Source organism: Petromyzon marinus, chromosome 31, assembly GCF_048934315.1.
Source record: "Petromyzon marinus isolate PM22_M1 ecotype Great Lakes invasive population chromosome 31, UKy_Petmar_22M1.pri1.0, whole genome shotgun sequence".
NCBI lineage: Eukaryota > Metazoa > Chordata > Hyperoartia > Petromyzontiformes > Petromyzontidae > Petromyzon > Petromyzon marinus.
The window spans coordinates 6,994,136-7,018,878 of record NC_133697.1 but is presented as its reverse complement, the minus strand read 5'-3'; the positions used below and the strand labels follow the sequence as shown (position 1 = coordinate 7,018,878).

General features: G+C 43.2%; 1 protein-coding gene across 1 annotated transcript; it reads right to left on the bottom strand.

Annotated features, from left to right (window-relative positions):
• Positions 1-2,026: 2,026 nt before the first annotated feature.
• Positions 2,027-22,699, bottom strand: STIP1 (stress induced phosphoprotein 1). The gene is made up of 14 exons (XM_032963781.1): positions 22,550-22,699; positions 19,198-19,407; positions 18,587-18,728; positions 11,561-11,714; positions 11,006-11,180; positions 10,169-10,295; positions 9,614-9,716; positions 8,343-8,463; positions 7,247-7,343; positions 6,034-6,158; positions 4,759-4,795; positions 4,512-4,615; positions 3,166-3,338; positions 2,027-2,403 (listed from the first exon to the last, which is right to left on the bottom strand). Exons 1-14 carry the CDS (start codon positions 22,565-22,567, stop codon positions 2,331-2,333), a joined length of 1,659 nt encoding a protein of 552 aa, XP_032819672.1. The 5' UTR covers positions 22,568-22,699; the 3' UTR covers positions 2,027-2,330.
• Between the last annotated feature and the right edge of the window lie 2,044 nt (positions 22,700-24,743).

Here is a 24,743-nt window from a genome sequence, read left to right as displayed (position 1 = left end):
GACCTGTATCCGCTCACTCGAAGAGCGAACTCAAGCGGCACGAGGAACCAGACAAGCAGGAACGTAGCATCTTTGGCGGTGGGCCGGCACCAACAATTGTCCAAGCTCCGTGATCCTCTAAATATTAAGGTAGGGGGGGGGGGGGGTTGTTGGTCAATTAATGTTTATATATGGGAGAAAACTGGAGCGCTGAGTAAACCACGCATGCGAGGGGGGCAACACTTCTCCCAAATGGATGGAACAGTTGGAGTCCACGTTTAGCTGCACCACATTCTTCTGGCAAGGCAGGGTTACAGCTCCACGTTCACGTCCACGGGGATTTTCACAACATTTTTGGTCCACCAACCCACACGTGTTCGAGAATCTGGGTTTCAGCCGCCCGTTATTAAACCAGATTCTTAAGTTTTGATTTAAAGCTTTCGTGACTGCAGGGATTCATATTCTTGGTTCTTTCGGTAAAGTCACGTAGAAGGGAAACAATATTTTTTATTGTTTCCCTTCTACGTGACTTTACCGAAAGAACCAAGAATACAGATTAAGTGTTGTGAAATGACAGCACAAAGCGGCTCATTCCAGCTGAGAATTAAAAATATCAGTATGACTCTTGCAAGTCTCCTAAGTGTGTGTAGGAGGGTGTGCTACTTCTATGTAACTTACGGTTAGACAAACAAAAGTCTTGGGTCATTTGTTGACCACCCTCGATGTCCTTGTGGTATCAACACTGATATAGTCAAAGGTCTTTTTGAGTTAGATCGCGTATGCGTCGCGACCAATATTATCGTGTTGATGATACTTAGTCCATGAGCCCTGAACAGATAATTTCACTGTCGGTACAGTACCATGCGATGGCGTAACTGTAGTGGTTCAAATTTATTAATGTGGCCAACAATTGTGATTAGAGCGGGTTAGCACATTCACTGATTAACCATATATAGGTACTGTAACGTTAATTTCTGATCATTGGTGGTACCAAAGTTTGCGCTGGCCCATGGACTAATTAGGCCTCTTAACATCTCACACCCTCACAATTCGATGACCTCTCACAATACGGCCACAACAACGTAAATATTTTGGTGCATTGTAGCACCTATATGTGGTTGTAGAGCAGTGTTTTTCCACAAACTTTCAGAGGGGGGCAACTTTCGCCGATAAGACTTCATCAGTGTGATGGCCGTCACACCGCCTGCAAGGGGTGTTGTCACGTGTTGTGTATTGTCGGGGGCCGCACGTCAGGGGCCACACTAAAGGCCACCAGGGGCCGCCAGTGGCCCACGGGCCTTGCAATGAAGAACACTCAAGAGGGTCATATTAATTGCAAACCATAGGCAAATTCAGCAGCCATCAATTATTACGCAAAGTTCGACGAGTGCATAAATTAACAAAAATGTTAAGCTAATCGATGCATTGTGTGGCCATCACTAGAACACACCTTTTGGAACTTAAGAACGCCTGGAGAGGACACAAGGAGTCTTGTCTCAATCATAAACCCCACTCAACTCGACCTTGAAGCTTAAAAGTGCATATTGTAAGAGTAAGGTCAAGTGCATTTAAGTTGCCAAATTCCCACCGAAAACCCCTTAGGCTTTTAAGTGGAAAATAATCTATAACACCACTCATCTTTGCTAATCTCTACTAGTGTCGAAATATTTAAATATAGGAAAAAAAAAAGTTTTTCAGATTTCACATATCAACATGTAAATTCCAACAGTGATTGTTTTCAAATGCCAACTAAATGTTTATTAAATATCTGAGATATTTTTTTTACAATAAGACACAAGTAACTTGAAATAAGTTCCAATTATGCATTACATTTTAAAAAAATGCTTCCTGTTATAAATGAATGTAATAATACAATTCCCACATCCAATTTAAATGGGAATGAAGTATGCAGCCTAACATTGTGTAGGTTAAGTAGGTATGCGTGCCCTGTGGACATTTTCACATGCATAGGAAGGCGAGGGAGAACCAGAGCAAACACAGGAGGCGGGGTCCAAGACGTGGTTCATTAATCATTTCTGGAGGCGTCTTTCGTGTTCGATCTGTCATTTATTCTACCATAATTGCCGAAGACCACAGCACCAAAGCACACAACCGAAGGAGACGGGTGGCCGCGCACAATGTCAAACTGAAAAACGCTAACAATGAGCCACTATGTTAAACAGACATTCCCCTCCCCCAACCCCGTCATCACGCACCGAGTCATCATCGTGAATAGATAGCGGTGCCATACAAGTTTTATTCACGTGCGTGGGTGTGCCTTTACTTCGGGCCTCTTGACACAGGCTGGAGGATTCATTATTTAGTTATCTTTTCCCTTGTAGTTGAAGGCATCACCGAATGGCAATGAGGCCGATGTCGATCAGCTTCTGGATTTTTTGCGCAATCACTGGGTTCTTCAAGTGCCTGGAAGAGAGCGAAGTATTTACACGCGTCCATTTGAACAAGATCACTCGGATTTTTTTTTTTTACAAAATAACTTCTGCCAAGTGTAGCAAGGTTCACCACTCAATACAAGTGAGGACTTGAAATTGAGATGTGTGCTGGGATGGTTGAGATGTGTGGGGGAGCTTAGTATGGGTGGAAGCAGAGAGTGGGGGGGGGGTACTGCTGTAGAGTGATGAGTGAACTGGAGGTGTACGTGGCTGAACCTCGAAAAAATGTACTGTACTGGCATCACAATGCACGCTGCCTGGACATCCGACGTGCATCTTATTTACTGGAGTGAAGGCTCAGGAGGATTCCCAAATTTTGTCTGCGCGAGTGTCCCGTAGGACAAGGCAAGCGCCACAGATGGACCAATGTTTCGAATCAAAATGGAGCAGCAGAGTATACAGCAAGTGTAGATGGACGCATTAAAAGCGAGAGGTTTTTGCTTGGCATGGCTGCATAGATGCACATGAAGAGTAAAAGTGGGCTTGGGCACGACACATTACTATAAAGGGATTATGGGCGTGATAATTACAGTGGCAGCCAAAGGAGGAAACACGTCCGAGGGCACATCCACCACAAAGGGAGCAATGAAATCAGCTCGAATGTAGATTTTAGATGGATTATTACATCACAGGACCATGAGAGAACGACTCCGGGAGGCCTTCATCCAACTGCGCATTACGATGGCCACATAATTGTGAGTAACCCATGTCTGTGGTTCTGTGTGGCACTCACTCTTGCAGGGCCCGCGGATCCTTCTGCATCTGCTCCAGGATGATACGCATCGCAGGGTCCGACATAATCTGCTGCACCTCGGGGTCAGACGCTGCACGTCTCTTCACGGCTTCCGGGTCATCCTCTCGCGTGTACTGCGAGATGGTGCACCGTTGGTACCCTTCTGTCGCTTCCTAAGCACGGCGCAGAGGGGAGCAACCGTGTACGAAAACCACAGGCAAAAACGCCACCGCGCACGAGTAGCACAGCAGAAGCACGTGCTTGTATGTATATATACACACACAAGCAGCGTATATGTAAGCGATCCGGCCAAGTGACTCTGTGGTAGAGTCAGCTGCTCGTGATCGGAATGTTGGGAATTCAAATCCTATGATTTCAATTCAAATCCTGGTTGGGGGTTGACTCAGCCCATCATTCCTCCGGGGTCAATTACAATTAGTACCAATCTGTGAGGAAGTAAAGTGGTTGTCCCATGGATATACTCGCCCCTGCCGTAGGAGAGGGGCACCACCTCAATGCTTACTTGAGCAGGACATCTCTTTTACTTGACAATACAAGCACAGATCTGGTATAAACAATACATGCTTACATTGCACTGGTGGGGGAAGGCAAAGGGCAATATCTGATGTAAGCACACCTCATATATAAGCACAGTTGGCCTCGTTCCCAAGGAGTGTGTTTAAATCCAGCTTCTACCATATTATAATTCATGACTTTTGATAAGATGATTTGGGTAGCGATTCAGGACTTTTTTTTTCTTCTCAAAATTGTTATCTAAATTATGCTAAGTCAGACCTCTCGCAGAGAAGTGCAACCCTTCATGTTAGAGACCGGATTGCAGAAACGGATATCACAGATTTACCGTTGACATTACCTTCAGGTGACCTCTGGTCCACACAGTAGCAATGATCATCACGTGATCATCAAACTGATATTTTGAATTCTCAGGGATAAAATGATCTTGAGTGCAGGACCAAAGTTATCATGGGTTCTTATATCCTGTCATTGGTGACCAAGCTGAGATCAACTCAGTGGAGAACCCGGTTTAAGAATAGGGCGGCTGAGCTTGGATTTGAACCCAGGATATCCAAGCGTTGTCAGCTCAGCGTTCTGACAAGTCATCCAGCCACCTCAAGTAAATATCTTTTTCATTGTGGTGAATGTAGCAGCACCACCTTGTGGCTCCATAGGTCACACAAACTCATTACATAATACAAATACATTTGAAAACATCCCTTCTCAGGGTATGCGACCCAATGCCTTAGAAATCAGTGTTAAAATTATCAATCAGTGCATTACTACACACTATCAGACACCGACACGAAGGGGAGTGTGGCAGGCAATACCTTGCAGTTAGGGTCGAGCTCGATGGCCTTCTGATAGACATCCATGGCTTTGGCAAAGTCCTTCATTGCTTCCAAGGCAGCAGCCTTCCTGGTGTAGCCCTTAACTGGAAAACACAATTTGAATATTCCCACATTGACTCTAAGTTTTGAATTCCAATGGCTTGGGAGGGGGTACAAATGGGACTTAAAGCAGCCAATTACATTGTCAATGGCACTTATGCGAAGGAGCATCTCTTGAAACACTTACTGAACGTCGGGTCCAATCGGATGCAGTCCTCACAGTCCTGTCGGCGCAGAGTCAACAATCAATGTTCAGCGTTGCCATTTGGAGGAAGAAGTTACAAAAAGGAGCGTACCGACGGGGGATGCAACAAAACAAAGCAGGATCTGTGGCACTTAAAAAATACATGTTACAGATGTGCAAATTTTGGCAAACTATTTACAGTACAACCTATTCAAACCGTTTGGTGCATGTAGAAATTATTTTTCACCGCACATAGCTAACCACACTAATCGGAGGTGTGGTGTACTAATGATGTAGGTATATGGTTCTAGGGATGAACACCTGCACCCCCAATCCCTCCTCACCAACCCACACTGACCACCATGAAAGTATGGTCAAACAATCGCCACGAACGATAAGAGCATGGGGGGGGTCTTAATTCAGGAGTGGATTAATACAAGGTTATCAAGTATCTAATGTTTTGCCTGCATTTACATAGTTAATCTATGACCAAATCACCCTGACTTTGCTCAATATTGTCCAATCTCTGAAGCTAAGCAGGGTCAAGCTTGTAGCGTTTGAACAGGCAACTACTATGCACGATAGGGTTGGTGTTGTTAAAGACTGCATGGTTGGCAGCAGAAGGCAGTGCAGCAGGATCCATTGTTGTACCGTACTTTCTCGTCAACCCGCACCTTCCAATACATCGAGACAAACCCAGCGCCGCCTGTTTGCCTAAAATCACGCCACCCCTTCTGGATCATAGCAGCCTCACTTCAGGCCACAAATACAAATGAAGGCAAGAAATGGAAGCAAGTCTGGACTGTGACCGACGTCAAAAATAAACATCTCATACAATATCCTACCATTGAACCTCCCGCTTTCAACCTTACATGCAGCCAACTGTCGACCATCAACTAAATCAGGACCGGGCATGGCCGATGCGGCCACCCTATGCGCAAAACGGCGCATCAAAGATTCGGCGGCCTGCGAGTGCAGCCACGAATCCCAAACCATCGACCGCATCGTAAACACTCCGCTACTGCTGTCTTCAACTCCTTTAAAGGAGGAATGGATGAGATCCACTCTACGTCCGAACAGACAATTGAGTGGATAAAAAAACATCTACAATGACATCTTTAATCTATGAATAAACCTTTTCTGCACCTTCGCCACCAAACCCGCACTGGCCAGCGTGGTCAAGTCTGGGCACACACGGCATGGACAGGTCCTTGTCCAGCAGTGGATTTGACAAAGGGCTGTATATGTTACACTCCTGTTATTCAGAGCGCTCGGAACCTTTAGTGCCAGTTGAAACTCCGCCAGCTTGGTGTAGCATGCAGCGCGGTTGCTGTACAGCTTGGCGTCGTTAGGATTGCGGCGCAGGGCTTCCGAGTAGTGCTTCATGGCCATCGGGTAGTCCCCTGCGCGGAATCGGGAACAGGGACGGTGGCAAAAAGTGCATCGGTATGGTGCAATCGGCGTGGCATGTCGCAGCTCCCATTACCCACACGGCACCGGCTGGTCTTGCGAAGCTTAGTGGGAATTTGCAGGCGGATGCAACCGAAACTTTTTTTTTTCCCAATCAAGTGCTGGACCTTTCTACAGTATTCCCTCGTAATTTGCGAGGGATACGTTCCGGGGATGGTCATGATAAGCAAATTTCATGGATAATATTGGCCAACGAAAACCTTAAATATATAGGCTTAATACATTCAAAATATCATATCACCAAAAAGTTAAAATTGGTTTATGAAAATATTAAATTATAAAATATTAAAGTATTGCATCACTTTTTCTCTCATCACATTCTTCCTCTCTCTTAACGCAGTAGAGTACCAGATGCCATTCACGTCCGGCCAAAATCGCGGAGAGCAAGTTCGTGAATAACGAGGAAAAACTGTAATTAAATTTTCGTTTTATTATCGCTTGCGTGGTAAGAGTTACGAACGGTTAAAAGTTAACAATGATGAATAACGGTGACGCGTGACTTAGACTTTCGTTTCTGTCTCAAATCTTCATTAAATATACTAGGGCGGGCGAGCGCTGTGAACACGGCAATCCAAGTTCGCTAACATCAATGGCACGTGAAGTCTGAACCAGTCCTGGGACCCCCCCCCCCCTTCCATTTTTCGCCCAGCCACAACTGACTGGCGTGGTGAAGTATGGTCAAACAACCTGCATAACTGACACGGCGTGCGGAAGCCTTCAGCCAGGAGTGGATTGACAAAAGAGCTGCACATTATATAAATCCACAGGGAGGCACACAGCTGGAACACGGCTATTGGATACGCGCTGAAACTCGGGTGGTTACGCAAGCACATATGGCAACTATTACTACTGGCTGCGACAGGTGCCAACTATGAGGCTGGGAACATTAACGTTGTCAAATGGGTGAAAGGTTAATCAAGCCGGCATCAATAAATACATCTTGCTGGATTGAACAGCTTTGCAACGAGTGTCTTGTCAGGGCTCTGCAAGAGGACAGAGGCAGGGTGTTGAGGACACGCACCGTTAGTGAAGCTCGCATTCCCCTTGCTCTTCTCCTCCAGGGCCAGTTCGGGGTTGATGTATCGCAAGCGCTCCTGCTCTGCCACAATTTTTTCCGCCTGTGCAAGGACGCGTAACATTTCGGTGAGCCAAGGCTAACCAACAGCAGACGCCGAACACTTTCTTTTGGGCTAGCTTACCATGCATTTCTGACATCAAACCATGGATATGCCAATCAATTACATGAATCCTTGCAAACAAAACTTTTCTAAATGTCACTTGTACAAAAGCCGCACGATCTAGCAAAAGGAATGAAGCAATTGCGAAGATGTGGCGGCATCATAAATTAAGGTCCGATGGCCTCTTTTCTTGACACAGGTCATGCAACCAAAAACCGTTTTACCATTAAGGACACACAAGGTGACTGTCCACGATATACTCTACAATACCCGAGGGCCAATCATCACTGGCAAAGTTTACTGCACAATTATTTGTTTTCTAGGTAAGATGCGATACAATTGGGATTTAAATAGTGTCTAAACACAACCAAATCTCAAGACGCTCTACAAAAAAGGTGGGCATCATTTATATTACCGAAAGAGACAGCTATAGGCAGAGGGAAGAGGTCTTGAGCCTGAACTTGAACAGGGGCAAAGAATCAACAGCAAAGCATTCCAGACTACAAGGGCAGCAAAGGAGAATGACCAACTTCCCACTGAGTGAAGACAGAACCACATCACTATATGCTATTTCTGCCATGCTCTAAGTGGATGCATCGCTGGCGACAACTACCCTGAAATTGCCCTAGGGTTCTACAGTTATATATTTTCCAGCAGGCCACATCATAAAGTTAGCTTGTGCTGGTGGCCCACGTGACGTCATGTTTTGACATCTGTCCATGACCGCCAAATGTCTCCCAGTTTGTTGCTTGTATATCAATAATCATGAGCACTTTCCTACAGCTCTCTCACCTCCCTATCGGTTCTTTATTATCGCTTTCATCTCAGAAGAACTCTCAATCTTTACACCGGTGAGCAATGTCTCTCGGAACCACGGCTCGAGAATAATACAATCCTTGGATGCATTAAACAAACACCAGCTGTGTGGGGATCTCTCACCAGCTGGCACTTCTTGAGGACGTCAGGTGTGCGATGTTCCGTAAGGGCCTTGTTGAAGGACTGGACGGCCTCCTTGTACTTCTCCTCCTTGAAGTAAGAGTTTCCAATGCGTGCATATGCTCTGTGATGTGACAAATCATGGACAAGTCATATCTCCGCTGCAGCCTATTCATTCAAGATAACTTCAAAGCTCGTGCTTATTAGTTGTATTATTAGTATCACGGCGGCGAGATGTTAACTACCTCGCCTGGCATACAGGACGCTGTGGGTTCGATCCCAAACTCCTGACGCCTGTATATTTGGAGTTGGCATGTTCACGTGGATTTTTCTCTTTTCCCCTTCCCATTTAGAAATAGGTGTTTTAGAGTATTTGGCTGCTATAAATTTCCACTTGCTAAGCCACTTCGTTGAGCTGTCATTTGTGATAGCCAGGTCGCTTTTGAAAAAGATGTATAAACATTTTTTTATAGTTTATAGTATTATGCTTGTTTATCCAATAAAGTCTCACCGAGTATCGAGACTTTTTCAGTAGGGTCCTGCCAAGTTTTTCGCTCTAGGGGGCGATGTTGCCGAGTGCAATCCCAATTGATAAGTCCGCAGGCACTGGGACGTTTGGCCAAAACAAGTGACACAGCACGTTTTGTCTAGCTACGGTGGAAACCAGAGAACCTGGAGGAAAACCCATGCAAAACAGGGAGAACATACAACCTCCACACAGAAAGGCAGCGTTTGTACATTATGCCCATGTTCTACATGGTTTTCCTACATAGCTTAATACATCACAATTGTTGTCCATTGTAGATGCATACATCCAAATGTTTGACTCCTAGTTCAAGGTAGTCTCATGATTATAAAAAGATCCCTCTCCCAATCAATTGTATCCCAATTGTGCTATCGGTGTCACGGCACAATATGAAGATTCCATCTGAGCAGTGGAAGCCACTGTGTTGGAAATAGACCCACAGAAGCGGATACCAAATTAAGTGCACAACCAAATTTAATGTGGAACTTATGTACAGTTATTGATGCCTAATAACTACACTTCAGAACCGGATTTAATCACAGGCAGCTGTCTGAATTTGAACCGAGGATCTCAGTGGTGCCCAGCTCAGTGCTATGACCCTGAGCCACCTGGCCAACTCACGTATATAATAAGGTAGCTTTTATTTTTTAAGGTAACTATTTAATCATGCATAAGCCTCCCTTACAATGAGAGGCCCCAAGCATCCGTAAGTTTTTCTCACTCCTGAAGCAGGCAACTGCACACTCACTTGGCCATGACCTTGTAGTCCTCGCGGTTTTCTCGTCCCACCTCAATGGCTTTGTCGCACTCCTGCCGGCACTTTTCATACTCGGCTTGCTCAAAGTACACCGCTGCAACGTACAACACGAACCCAGTGCTGGATCATTCTCATTCTCCTCTGAGAATGTAGATTATTAATGTCACCGGCACTGCAAGGGCACCAATACCACTTTTCCAGTGGTAAATCCTAGCTGAGTCAGAGCAGATCCACTGTGGTATGGGTGATTTTCCACTGGCTATTTTCTGTGCCAAGCTGGAATAAAACCCTTGATATGCAACCCTCAGAAGACATCTGAATCTGGATCGGGGGCCAAGCAGGGCCATTGGTAATGATGCATTTCAGTGCACGTGACATCAGTAAGTACACTGAAGACACAGCATCACTTCACATGCATGCGACTCTACTCATTCGTTGCAGGACGTAACCATTAACAGTCGAAAAGCATTCTGGTGCCTCTTGACCAATGCCGGCTGGCTTGGCAGGGCCCTGGCTCGGTTGTTGTGCAGTGGACGGTGGTCTTACCGGCCTTGTTGGAGAGGTAAGTCATGTTAGTTGGGTCCAGCTGAAACGCTTTGTCGTAATGCTCCAAGGCCACATCGAAGTTCTTTTGCTTGTATGCAGAATTGCCAAGTTCTTTTTCTTTCAGAGCCTGAAAAATGTGAACAGCTCAACTATCGCTGCTTAGAAATACACTGGCTGATTTGTTGAGCTGCTCATGGCCAAATCTGGCATGTCAATTATTTTGCTCAAAAATCGCATGGCTTCCTCACGACCACATTTTCTGGATTCACGCCTTATTAAACAAGAGTCTAGTGCAACTGTACGAGAAATAATATATGAATATAGACAATACAAATGTTAATGTAAAAATGGGACAAAAAAAGAATTGATTCTTGAATCGAATCGTGACACTAAATTGAGAAATGTAATTTATCACCAGGGTGAGTGATTTGTTGCATACCTACATTCAACTGTCAAGACTAACAAAGGGGAGGCCTTCATCCAGCAGTCAATGGGACACAGTTCTGTAAATTAGGATTTATTTTATTTAATATTCTTAAAACTTGACATTCACAAACCAAATTTTCCAGTTATGGGCTTACTAGAATTGCAAGTGGAAAAGTTAACCTTCTTTATTTTTTAACTTAGGCTTGAGAAACGTTGTATATGGACGTTTTTGAAGAGTGCTGAAACCAAATGTTATAATCGGATTGTCGATAATTACATATTTTGGGCACTTTTTGTTTAAAAGCGTGCTCAAAAGCAGGTCAGTCCGCTTCTCCAGTTGCTACCACTAGAAATATTAATCAAGAATGGTGTCGTTAATCAAACAGATATTTTTTTTCCCCCAATGCAAACCTGGCGCTTGTTCTCAGGAATGTCCTCCTCCATGGGCTCTGGCTTAGGCTCCGGTTTTGGCGTCGATTTGGTTGGAGGCGTGGCGGGCGAGTCGTCCTCGTCATCGTCATGCATCTGCAGGTCGACTCCCAGCAGCACGCTCAGCGTCACCATCACCCGCGGATCTTGCAGCTTGCTGCAACGGCGGAAGACCACCGTCAACAAGCAGCGCGGTGTCACAACTCGGGCGGCGTCACAGGTCATTTAAGCGTCACAGGCCATGCGGTGTCACAGCCCACAGGGGGAGCAGCAGTTACATGCACACGGTAATATAAAAATATAATGTAGGGGTTGTTGCTACAGAATGAGTCACCTCCTAATGAGACTTTTGATTGCGGTAGCAGAAAATACGTGGAGGGAAGTAGAGTGAAATGAGTGGAGAGGTAGGCAAGGGTGAATCCGTGGAGGATTGTGAAGGCAGTGTGATCTATTTGAATTGTGTGCCAGTGGAGGCATCGGATGGAGTCTGGCAGCTGCATTTTGTATCAATATTTTATGACTGATGTCCCATCACACCTGGCAATGAGGTTGGGGTTGCCCTGCAGCTCAGTGATCAGCTGCTGGTAAGTAGGGTCTCCCAGCCACGGTCGTGTCCGAGAATCGCTCTCCAGCTTTTTGATGAGGTCAGGACTGGAGAACGGGTTGGACAGCGATGGTCGCGTCTTGGTGGCTGTGGAATTATTGCAAGACAAAAGTCAAGTAAAGTGTGGGAGCAATACCAAGACGGTGTGTAGTAGCATCCACCCTCTCATGCCAACCCCTAGAGGTCCCTCATGGAAAATTCCCCAAAGTGACTCCCCTTCGGAGGGGTCCCTCCTCGCAAAACCCCCAAGCGAGTTATCTTCCAAGGGCTCCGTCCTGGCAAAGCCCCAAACGAGTTCCATTCAACCCACCAGCTCAAATAACCTGGTGGGTATGGGTCAACCAAGGGTGAGAGCGAGGAGCCACGTACTCAGTGCTATAACTGACACTCTTTTTCATGCGGATAGCAAGTTTCGTGTCACGTTTTCAAAAATAAAAAGCCATCTCTATATTGATCCAAAAATCAATATAAAAAAATCCTGCATAGGCAGCAGACATGTCACAATTTACCCCCTCCAGCAATGCAATAAAGTTCCACAATGAGGAACCAGGATTAGTTTTGGTGATCAATATTTACATCTCGTTTTTGCCATCTTGTTCATATTGAACTTTTGACTGTCTCACTTATACAATTGTATTTTATACGTTGACCAAAATGTAACTATACAATGTAATTATAATACAGCATAACATTTAACTAGTGGAGATAAACGAGCGGACTGCCCACAACACCAAATTATAAAATCCCTACTAAAAACGAACAATTTAAAAACAAAACCGTAATGAACTTGACTAACACCGTTTTAACCAGTGACATGATCTGTCCTTTCTAAAGGCCTTAACTTTGCCGTTACCCCACGCACAATTCCAGTGGATGAGATAATTGCTGAGGAAGAATCAGCAGTAAGACTCCTTCCACATAATGAGGCAGAGATGACTAGACATGAGGTTGCCAAAATAATTGAGAATAACAAAGTTCCAAAAGTAAATAGTAGCTATAACGAAGCAAAAGCCTTAAGAGAGCTGCGTGTAAATAAGGATATCCAAATCCTGGCAGCTGATAAAGGCCGCACTACTGTAGTGATGTCACGAGCCGATTATGATAAAATTAGAAATTTACTAGAGGAAAGTACCTACATTAAAATTAAACGAGATCCAACTAATACTTTAATACTTTACTTTAGAAGCAATAATTGCAAATTCATTAATCCCTAAGAATGAGCAATACCAAATTAAGCCAAGGGCTTCAAAACCACCTAGACTGTATGGGCTACCAAAGATTCATAAAATCGGCATTCCATTACGACCCATAGCCAGTACAATTGGCTCTGCCACATATAAATTAGCAAAATATAAAACTAAACAAATACAGCCCTACATCGGTAGGACATCTTCATTCATAAGAAATTCAGAACATCTTGTGAATGTGATTAAAGATATTAAACTTAATTCTCATGATATTCTGGTAAGTTTTGATGTGATTTCTCTATTCACTAAGGTTCCAGTGAACGAATCGCTTAAATAACTTGATACACTAGTTAAGAATACAGGTTTACCAAAAGATATTCCGAAACTTGCTGACCATTGTTTAAATAACACTTACTTCTTATGGAGGGGATTTCTTTAAACAAAAGGAAGGAGCAGCAATGGGCTCTCCTTTATCCCCTGCTATAGCAAATTTGTACATGGAAAACTTTGAAATAAGAGCACTTGCCTCGAGCACATTAAAACCATCTTTTTGGTTTAGATATGTGGATGACACTTTGGTTGTCTGGCCACATGGTAAAGATACACTTAATGATTTTCTAAATCACCTCAATGCACAAAACCCGGCCATCCAGTTCACCATGGAAATGGAGGTGAATAACACACTCCCGTTCCTAGATATTTTGCTTGGACATGGCCTAAACGGTAAAATAACACACAGCTTTTACAGAAAGCAAACGCACACTGATGCCTATCTGAATGCAGATTCGCATCATCATCCAGCTCAGAAATCCTCTCTTATCAAGACGCTCATACATCGGGCTAAAACAGTGTCAGATGGTGATAGTCTAGTGAGAGAGATCAAACATGTTAAAGAAGCACTACGACAGAATGGCTACAATAATGCTCAAATTAACGGCGCACTGAATGCCAAATTAAGATCGCAAAGCAATACTGCTGAAAGCGATCAGATTGTTAAAACAATAAAAATTCCATATATCTCAGGAGTAACTGACAAATTAGCCCGTGTTTTGCAAAAGCAAAACATTACAGTAAGATTTGGTACAGTACACAAAATTCAAAAACTAGTATCTTGCACTAAAGATGCATTACCTAAATTATCAACAGAAGGTGTATATCGGATTAATTGTTTATGTGGCAGATGCTATATTGGACAGACGGGACGTAACATCAGCATAAGACTAAAAGAACATCAAATAAATATTAAATTATCTCAAACACAACTGTCGGCAGTGGCAGAACATGCTTGTCAACAAGGACACTCAATTGGTTTTGATAACGTTTAAGTGTTGTGTAAAACTAATTATTACTGGCAAAGACTAATTAGAGAATCCATTGAAATTGAGAGGAATAGAAATAACTTTAATCGCTCTGACAGCTAAAGGCTTAGTGCGGCTTGGAAGTGTATTATTAAATAATACATATTACAATTCCTTATAGGGGAAACACATACTAATTTAACGGATTACTAACGTAGCATATAATCACAATAACACACATTACAACTAATTACTATTCTTCAACTCATTACTAATCATAACCATTGACTGATTACCAATGATTATATAATAACAATACCCCCCCCTCCGCCTCAAACCACTGCACCTGAAATTAGTTAAATGATGACGTCACCCTGCTGCTCTATTTAAGACCGGGAGCAAGCGAGGGCTTTACCATTCTGGCGAATTGCCCGATGATGCTGGATGTAATTACCAGCGAAACGTCGTACTCAAACTGTAAATGTTGTGGATTCACTCTTCAACACACTGGTGGGCTAAAGTAGTGAACTATTTGTCTTTTGTCAACGTGACACTTTTTTGCTGACTGGCCATGTCGGGTGGTGGAGGGTTACTACACATTTATAAATAACACGATCTAACCCAAAAGCCTTTATTATGAATCTTAAAATGTAGTTGAAGTTCCTAAGGTGGAGCCAATGGCAGAGCCAGAATTTTCAGGTAGGGGGAGCAACCCCTCCAGCAATCAAAAATGATAGAAGTTGTTAGTAAGGACTTGTCCCTTAATTTTAATTTGACGCGTGTGCGGCGATGGCGCAGCCATCGATCAAGGGTCGAATTCGAACCGTGTGTGATCGGCATCGCGCTCGCTGAAGTATGCCTTCAGGGAAGTCGTTTAATGTATACACAACTGCGCACAATTCTGAATTACTTATAACTGCTTTGCCGTTACTTATTGCCAATTATGGACTCTGATTGCTAAGCCACAATCCATCTTCTAGGTTGAAATTGTCTCTGTGTTTGTATATGTGGATAGCCTCATGAACGAATCTCTCATGGTAGCCAGATGGCTTGCAAAGAACCTCTGTCTTGGAGATGTCAATGTCATGTGAACCTACTGAATTATAAGTGATCATTAGAAGGATTTGATAAACCATTTCAGGTCTTAATTGATTGATCACGCTTAAGGTGGCTTTCAGACCGCACCCATTATTTTTCGTCTCCCCCCTCCTCTTTTCCGAACATAGATGGGCTCGTCCATCTGAACAAACTGTCAAATCGCTCTCCGTGGTGCTAACGTTAAAACACCCGACACTTTTTCAAATTTTCTTGTTGTGGTTTTCGCACCTGACGATGATTGCTTGTGTTGCAGTCGAAATGTCGTGAGAATTTTATTGTTTTATATTTTTATTTTTTTATTGTTTCCCTTCTCAGTTTAACACGAAGGCTTTCGCGACCAATATTATTCATAATAAAGGTTTTTGGGTTAGATCGCGTTTATTTATAAATGTGTCGTAACCCTCCACCACCCGACACGGCCAATCAGCAAAAAAAGTGTCACGTTGACAAAAGACAAATAATTCACTACTTTAGCCCACCGGTGTGTTGAAGAGTGAATCCACATTTACAGTTTGAGTACGACGTTTCGCTGGTAAATACATCCAGCATCATCGGGCAATTCGCCAGAATGGTAAAGCCCTCGCTTGCTCCCGGTTTTATATAGAGCAGCAGGGTGACATCATCACTTAACTCATATCAGGTGCAGTGATTAGAGGCAGAGGGGGGGGGGGGTATTGTAATTATATAATCGATTAGTAATCAGTCATTGGTTATGGTTAGTAATGAGTTGTAGATTAGTAATTCTTTAAATCAAAATGTAATGTGTATTATTTAATAATACGCTTCCAGGCCGCACTAAGCCGGTAGCTGTCAGCGCGATTAAAGTTATTCTTGTTCCTCTCAATTTAAATGGATTCTCTAATTAGTCTTTACCAGTAATAATTAGTTTTACACACCACTGCAACATTGTCAAAATCAATTGAGTGTCCTTGTTGACAAGCATGTTCTGCCACTGCCGACAGTTGTGTTTGAGATAATTTAATATTTATTTGATGTTCTTTTAGTCTTATGCTGATGTTACGTCCCGTCTGTCCAATATAGCATCTGCCACATAAACAATTAATCCGATATACACCTTCTGTTGATAGTTTAGGTAATGCGTCTTTAGTGCAAGATACTAGTTTTTGAATTTTGTGTACTGTACCAAATCTTACTGTAATGTTTTGCTTTTGCAAAACATGGGCTAATTTTTCAGTTACTCCTGAGATATATGGAATTTTTTTTGTTTTAACAATCTGGTCGCGTTCAGCAGTATTGCTTTGCGATCGTGATTTGGCATTCAGTGCTCTGTTAATTTGAGCATTATTTTAGCCATTCTGTCGTAGTGCGTCTTTAACGTGTTTAATCTCTCTCACTAGACTCTCACCATCTGACACTGTTTTAGCCCGATGTATGAGCGTCTTCATAAGAGAGGATTTCTGAGCTGGATGATGATGTGATTCTGCATTCAGATAGGCATCAGTGTGCGTTTGCTTTCTGTAAACGCTGTGTGTTATTTTACCGTTTAGGCCATGTCCAAGCAAAATATCTAGGAATGGGAGTGTGTTATTCACCTCCATTTCCATGGTGAACTGGATGGCCGGGTTTTGTGCATTGAGATGATTTAGAAAATCATTAAGTGTATCTTTACCATGTGGCCAGACAACCAAAGTGTCATCCACATACCTAAACCAAAAGGATGGTTTTAATGTGCTCGAGGCAAGTGCTCTTATTTCAAAGTTTTCCATGTACAAATTTGCTATAGCAGGGGATAAAGGAGAACCCATTGCTGCTCCTTCCTTTTGTTTAAAGAAATCCCCTCTCCATAAGAAGTAAGTGTTATTTAAACAATGGCCAGCAAGTTTCGGAATATCTTTTGGTAAACCGGTATTCTTTACTAGTGTATCAAGTAATTTAAGCGATTCGTCCACTGGAACCTTAGTGAATAGAGAAATCACATCAAAACTTACCAGAATATCATCAGGAGTAAGTTTAATATCTATAATCACATCCACAAGATGTTCTGATTTTTTGTTTCCCTTCTACGTGACTTTACCGAAAGAACCAAGAATATGAATCCCCGCAGTCACGAAAGCTTGAAATAATATTTTATTAATTATTAAAAAAATGTGCTCGTCTTGCGAAACACTCGCAGACCAAGTTACTCTCAACCCAAGGTTTCACTGTACAATGAAGCTAGCATGGGCTAACTTCTAAACATACGAGCAATATTTTTTTTCTAGGAGAACTATGAAATGATCCAAAAAAATATGCATTCTTGTGTAAAATCACCAACCCGGCTCAAGATAAATCGTCAAATTGTTGGGAAGACGGAGGAGTGAATAATTACCAAGTTACTAACACAAGTAAAACCAAATTCCTTAAGATAGACAGGATCTTAAGTATATGAGCAGATACCTTTAACAAACTTTTTTCTGAAAAGACTATGGGAAGGAAGAGGAATACATTCAGAACCATGAATGACAATCACAAATTTCACATTTCATTGTCGTGTGCCACACTTTGCATTTGGTTCAAATTTCAAGTTAAAAAGTATTTATTTGCAGAAGTTATAACTCATGAGACCAGAACAGTCTCATCATCGAGAGTGTCACCTGGGTCACCAAAATGACAAAAGTAATAATAAAATACAATGTGATGGAAAAAATGATTGCAATGGATAAAATAAAAACCAAATTGACAGCCACAGTAAAACTATAGCGTAATAGAAACAAATATATAAAATAATGCATAAATATATATCAACTAGCTTTTTTGCCCATCCAAGGACAGGTGTATATTGCAGTAAATCTGAAATATTCAATAGAAATTATTAATGAGGGAGGGGGGCTCACGTGGAGTGACGTCACGCAGGGGAGTGGGTCTCATGTGGAGTGACGTCACGCACAGAACACACATTATGGCTTATTTGATTAACTTTTTAAATAAAGAAAAGTCCAATTTAAAGCGAATTTGCGTAAAAATATTTCCTTCCGCTCGGCCTTCTTCTGCGGGAGTGTAAAAATCCACCCGCTCATGATTATTAATGACGGGGGGGGGGGGGGGGCTCTTTTGCAGTGACGTCACGTACAGATGTAGCAGTGTGCTGCGTATATTTATTTTTTACCGTTACTTTCTGTAAAGAAATGTCACATTTGAAGCGACTTTGCATAATAAATTATTTAAATCAGCTCGGCCTTCCTCTGCGTTTGTGTAAAAATGCACCCACTCATGAATATTAATGAGGGGGGGGTGGGCCTCATGTGGAGTGACGTCACGCGCGGGACACACATTCTTGGCTTATTATAGTAGGAAAATATGAATAAAATGAACAGTTGAGCATCACACTACAAATTAGGAATTCCAAACACGTGGGCTTTGCATGCAAAACTGGCACCTGATATGCGTCTCTCAACGTTCTTGAGTCCGTCCTTGAGCTGCGTGTTCCCAGACTCGTGCTGCAGCCCTTCCGTGTACGTCTTCTTGGCCTCCTCCAGCTGCCCCAGGAACTCGAGAGCTGCCGCCTTCCGAGAGTAACCCTGCACGAAGTCAAAAGACAGATCACCAATGAATGAACGGTTCCATTAATTTATTCAGCACCAATTTATAGCAAGGTGAGAACACAATACATTTTACAAAGGGCAAATAGGCGTACGCAAAAAAATATCAAATCGATGCTTTGCCAAAAGGCACACTAAGGGCATCGCCACCAGCAGTTCATTGAAGTCACCCTTTAACACACGTAGGCTTTCACGACCAACATTATTCATAATCAAGTTTTTTTGGGTTAGATCGCATAAACATGTGTCGTTCACCCACCACCAGCCGACACAGCCAATTATGTGACAAACCTTATTAATTGGCTGTGTCTGGTGATGGTGGATGAACAAAACATTTATATTGACGCGACCTAACCCAAAAAACACCTTTATTATGAAGTCGCCTTTTGTTTGCAGCTCTGGAACCCCAACATTGTGTTGTGCATGCACCAAACATCGCTGAAGTCACCTTTCCCCAGTCGGGCTTGAGCTCCACAGTCTTGCAGCCATCCTGCAGCGCCTGTTTGTAGTCGCCCTTCTTGGCGTAGGCAGCCGAGCGGTTGCTGTAGAGCACGTGGTTCTGGCTGTCGAGGGCAATGGCGTCCGTGTAGAAGCGCACGGCATCCTCCACGTTCCCCGCGCTCAGCGCCTTGTTCCCCTTGTCCTTCAGCTCGTTCACCTGTGCGTGTAGAGGAGCAAATGCGTGAGCAGAGGAACAGCCCGAGTCCACGGGTTGGTCAGTACCAACTTAAGTGACAAAAGCTACCAATATCGCCGTGGGAAGGACGTATCCACCCTGAGCTGAAAGCTGTGTGTGTATAGTCGATTTTATAGGCTTCCTATTTATTTTAATATTCCATGTACGTTTTGTCGCATTAGTTTTTTTACAAAATATTCTCTATAAAGCATACTATAGTGCCTACCTTGAATGATCTCTTTCTCTTAAAAAGCTACCAATGACCTTAATATCATACATATTTGTGATTTGTAAATATATTTATTCAAGAAAATTGTTAGCATGTGCCACTTGAGTGGTATGATAATCCTTATTTGGGCCATTGTCTTGAGCACTAAAAGATAACGGCGAGCTGGTTGTATAAATAAAATGCGTCATCCTTGTCAGATGTCAATTTACTAATGTAGTGTGTGTATTAAAAGCATCTCAAAAGCCTTACTTCGCACCTCTGTGATCCACTTTGGCAAGTCTACTAGCGTTCTACATTTAGATTAAAATTAGCTGATGTTCTTCATGCACCTCTGTTGATTAGCAGCATGTAGCAGACAACGTAAATGGGATTTGAGAAAAGGGGTATTTGTGGTGCTGTTACAAATGGTTGTATGCCATCAAAAATAAAAATCTATTTTTTCATGAAAGAAAATTCACCCAGCCCACAAACACATCATGAAAAACATCGCATATAATATGGCCATTGCTCTGGTAGTGCATTACAATAAATGCACTCATGTGCATTACAACATCCACCACGTAACGGAAACATAATCCATAACACAGGTTTTTTTAGATCGCGTAAATATGGGTATTCATATTCTTGGTTCTTTCGGTAAAGTAGAAAATAAAAATAATAAAATGAAAATTAAAACATGTGGCAACCGTGCAAGTGACATGCTGCATTGGAATGTAATGCAGAGGCCTAACACTGATCAATACAGAGACCCCAAAGTCAACAATGGTGACTGGGCTACTATGCTATGGATGCTCGCAAGGTTGTGCAGATTTTGGTTGGAGAGGCGTTAAATAGTGCTTTATTTGTTATCACCGTTATCATCCTATCAGCAATAAATCCGGAATTCACCCGATATTCTCAAATCTATATAGTGCTTGAAAGGGGAACCATCACGCACAAACTGGCTGTTACAAGGCCTGATTGAGGCCGACGTTGTGGATAGCAGCCCTGCAAAATACATTATTTTACCGTCCTTCTAAGCTCCTACGTCTGTTCCCCGCCTTCAACAATATGCATTCACCAGTGTAGTATGGTCAAACAACCCACATTCAGCAGCGGAATGAACAAAGTGCGTATATTGTGACATTTTGTCCATGCCACTTGCACCTTCAATTCGCCTAATCATTGTCAGATATTGCAAACTGACCACGGTTAAGCTTGGCGAATACAGTACTAGGATGGAAGCCTGCTTTGGTGTTGCAGATATCGGCTACAAGGTGACCAAGAGATGCACTACGGCAATGGTTAATCTTAATTACGTGTCCGAATTTTGAGTGTATAGGCGCTCCCGTTTACTCCAACATGAAACACGTAAATGTCACTGGAAAAACATCACAATGGAAAGCACAAAAGCTTCCCTGGGTAAAGATAAAATTATGATCATAATAACCATCACCACGAGTACCAACGTCCAAAAAAAAACCGTTACGATCGTGTGATAAAGACATGCTTCTGACCCGCCCCTACGGGATATATGGATCATTTGGCGGGACCCCGGGGTCCCGCAAAAATCAGGTCAATAATTATTATTTTTCTTCTATCCGCCCACTCGTGATGCCGACAGCAACGCGCCGCCCGCCCGCCCAGACTTGCCAACAAGCGCCAGTAGCAGCAGCAGGCGGCGATCAACACGATGGGCGCCACCCCACCAGCCAAACGCGAGCCCCGGGGGGCGTCCGCCGCAGTCGCGCGCGGCGACAACGCCCTCCGGTCAGCCGTCGATCCTCAGCTTCTTTGCCAAGGCGAGCCCGCTCCCCCAGGCAGTGAATTTAACGTGTTTATGTAATTTTTCAACTTTTTACGAAACTTAGTGCCCCGAGTAGCTCTCGACGAGGCCAATCGATTGACACTAGTTTTGTTGTCGGTAAGGCAACAAGACTCGTGCCACTCCGGGGCAGTGATGAGACCCCGGGGTCCCGCCAATTGCTTCATATGCGAAAATCAGCTTTCACACAGCTCATCGGATTTCTCCAGGATAAATACGCATTCTGACATCCAATTTGTCAATCCATCGCTGGAGAACGGCCGCGCGCGGGTGGCGAAAGTGATTTTTACCATACTTCACCACGCTTGGTCAGGGCGGGTTGAAGGCGGGGCGCATAGACATGGAAGAATTAAGAGTAGAGCGTTTGATTTTGCGCCACCGCTCTCCGATGGCCACCATCTATCCCTTGCAGCAGCCTATATATACACAAGCACTGCCCCCAAGCACGATCCAGGCACTATTCACAGCCTCAACATGACTTTGCTTCCGAGGCCTGACGAGAATCGGCGCAATCCAGGCGATTTGGTCATAGTCCATTTCATTACGAAATCATCGCCGCCGCCGCCACCACCATTTATTACCCTCACCACCACATCGCCAAGTGACCAAAACCATTGTCACCCATCATCAACCACCAACATCACCAACATCGTTACCGTCACTGGCATCTCCAATTAGCGGGGCCTCATGGCCCAACTTTAATGTCCCGGCCCACGCAAACATCGAAGCGCCAATCCACAAAGGAGCACCGCGCTTCCAATGACGAAATCGGCCCTCAATAAAAGCAAGGTCACAATCAGCACCATTCTGAAATACACACGGTACTAATCTATATATATTAAGAAAAAAACACGTTTACCCAAAACCCCGTAAATCCCCACTCGACCCAAGCCCACACGCGGACAATGGCCCACGCCGGCTAGGACAACGGATCTAGGCAAGAGCGTAGGCTCAGGTGAAGCCTCGTTTGACAACTTACGCAGGGCCGCGCAGGAAAAAAGCCGTCGTATTTATTCACCGCACGTAAAATTTGCTCGATTAACTCAATTTCGTTCGGTGAATTTAATGCCTTCTAAGTCAGAGAGCCGTACCTTAGCTTGATCTGCCATGGTGCGCCTTGCCGTTCGTGCGCTTTTCAGACACAGGCTTCTGGAACTTTCGTACTTCCTTCCCACGGGGCCGTCCACTCTTCACAGACGGTGGGGGGGGGGCGGATATTTGTCTATTGGCTGAAAAAATGATACACGCTAAATAATAGTTCAACGTTTTTTTGGTATTAATAATTTGCTAGATATTAATTTTTAAAATGTTACTATGTTTTTGTTGTTGACGTGTTATATTAAGTGGACATCGTTATTGTCTATATAATTATCCCCCCCCCCCCTCCGTTATGGGGAAGTGAACCGGTCCGTGGCTTGGCGGTGTTGAATGGAGGCGGCGTGGGCTGAGAACATGCGCGAATTTGTCGTCACTCGTCTCAGTCATTTATAATTTATTTTTTTCCTATATCAAAGTGGGTTTTTTTCTTTTTTACCAAAATCGCGTCAATTAAACGCATACGACAGTTGCTTCCTGTTTGAAAAAAAATCCACAACTTGTATGCGCATTAAGATGTATTTTGTAATTCTACAATTAATACCAACCACTATATTTGTGTGATACAGCGTTGGCAGTGGCGTACAAGCATCACAATTAACAAAAACTCACATTTGGATATAACACTTCCACAAATGGAACAAGATGTAAGAGCCGACTTTTCAGACAATCGCCCTTCTTAAAAGCAGAGATCAGTGATGACAATGTTTACAAATGTGTAGATTTTTTTAATCGAAGTGTATTTTGCAAAAAAAAGAGTTTCAGTAAACAAATTCAACAAGCAGACGATTCCGGTTTGTAAAAAAATGCACCATTGCCCACATAAATATGTAAAAAAAATATATGGTTTGCAATCAGGAATTTAATCCTAAAGTAATGTCATTCATGTAATGTGCTAGACCTTGGTGGATTAATAATCACGGTACATCGTAAGATTGTGAGTGGTGTCGGCGGCATGGATATACAATGGCTGATGATGATTCTCAATCATCAAAGGGATACTATTAATATAGGGATGTTTGGGCCAATTCCATTCATGAGAGTTTGGATTATTGCGGGAGGAAGCCTGACTTGAGTACCCAGAGAAACCTCACCAAGCATCATAGGATGGGGTAATGCTCAAATGGTTCATAGACCCACTTGCTGTACTGCCTGCATTACCACATCACATTCTATGACCAGGCAATGTATTTAAACGTCCCACGACCTACATAAAACCAGCAACCCGCACGTATATTGTACGTGACCGACCGTCCCTCCACCCCTCCCAAGTCAGCCAGCCAGTAATACTTTTATCTTAAATAACTATTATTACTATTTATTAAAAACGTTGTATTTTACCAGGTACAGCCCAATGAGATTTTTTAAAAACTCTTTTTCAGAAGCGACCTAGCCACAAATGATAGCTTAACGAAGTGTATTATCACGTGGAAATTTAAGCAGACAAATACTCGAAACGAAATGTTTTTCAATGTGGAGAGAAAAAAACCAGAGGACCCGGAGAAAAATTCCACACGACTACGGAGAGAACACGCAAACTCCAAATATACAGGCGTCATGGCTGGGATCGAACCCACAACCTCTTCTACATGTCGTGGTAGTTAATATCTCGCCACCGTGGCAGACTTGCGTGCCAGCCAGCCAGGAATACAGCCCGAAAAACTACATTTTTTTCCGAATACAATTTAGCATCACGTAACAATGAAAACTTTTTGTCAAATGAGAACGTCACTCGATCGAACGTCTCGTTTGCAATTGTGTCCTAGAACCTGTGTATCAATTGATATATACGTAACATGATTAGCTTCAAGTGTATATTTAGTTTAGCCAGGTGAGAACTCAATAAATTAATGTTCATTTATTTAACGTGCCAATATCGCCCTCAATAAAGTAGGCATCGGTGCACATTACAACGGAACGGGAACGGTACAGGGGGCAAAGGGCAACAAGGAATTATAAAAAGAAAACCGTCACGCCCTCAGCTTCTACCACCAACTAACTGAGCAGAGCAAATTGCACCCGCGTGCAAAATAAAGTGCAGCCGTGTGCAACGAACAACATAACAAAGGTAAGTGACAAATACAATAAAGTAAAATAAGACCTTTTTTTAATTTAAGATTTAACTCAAGTGACCAGAATGAGTCCTATTTGACATTTCGTGAGTCTAGTCTTTTATTTCCACTTGTGCAC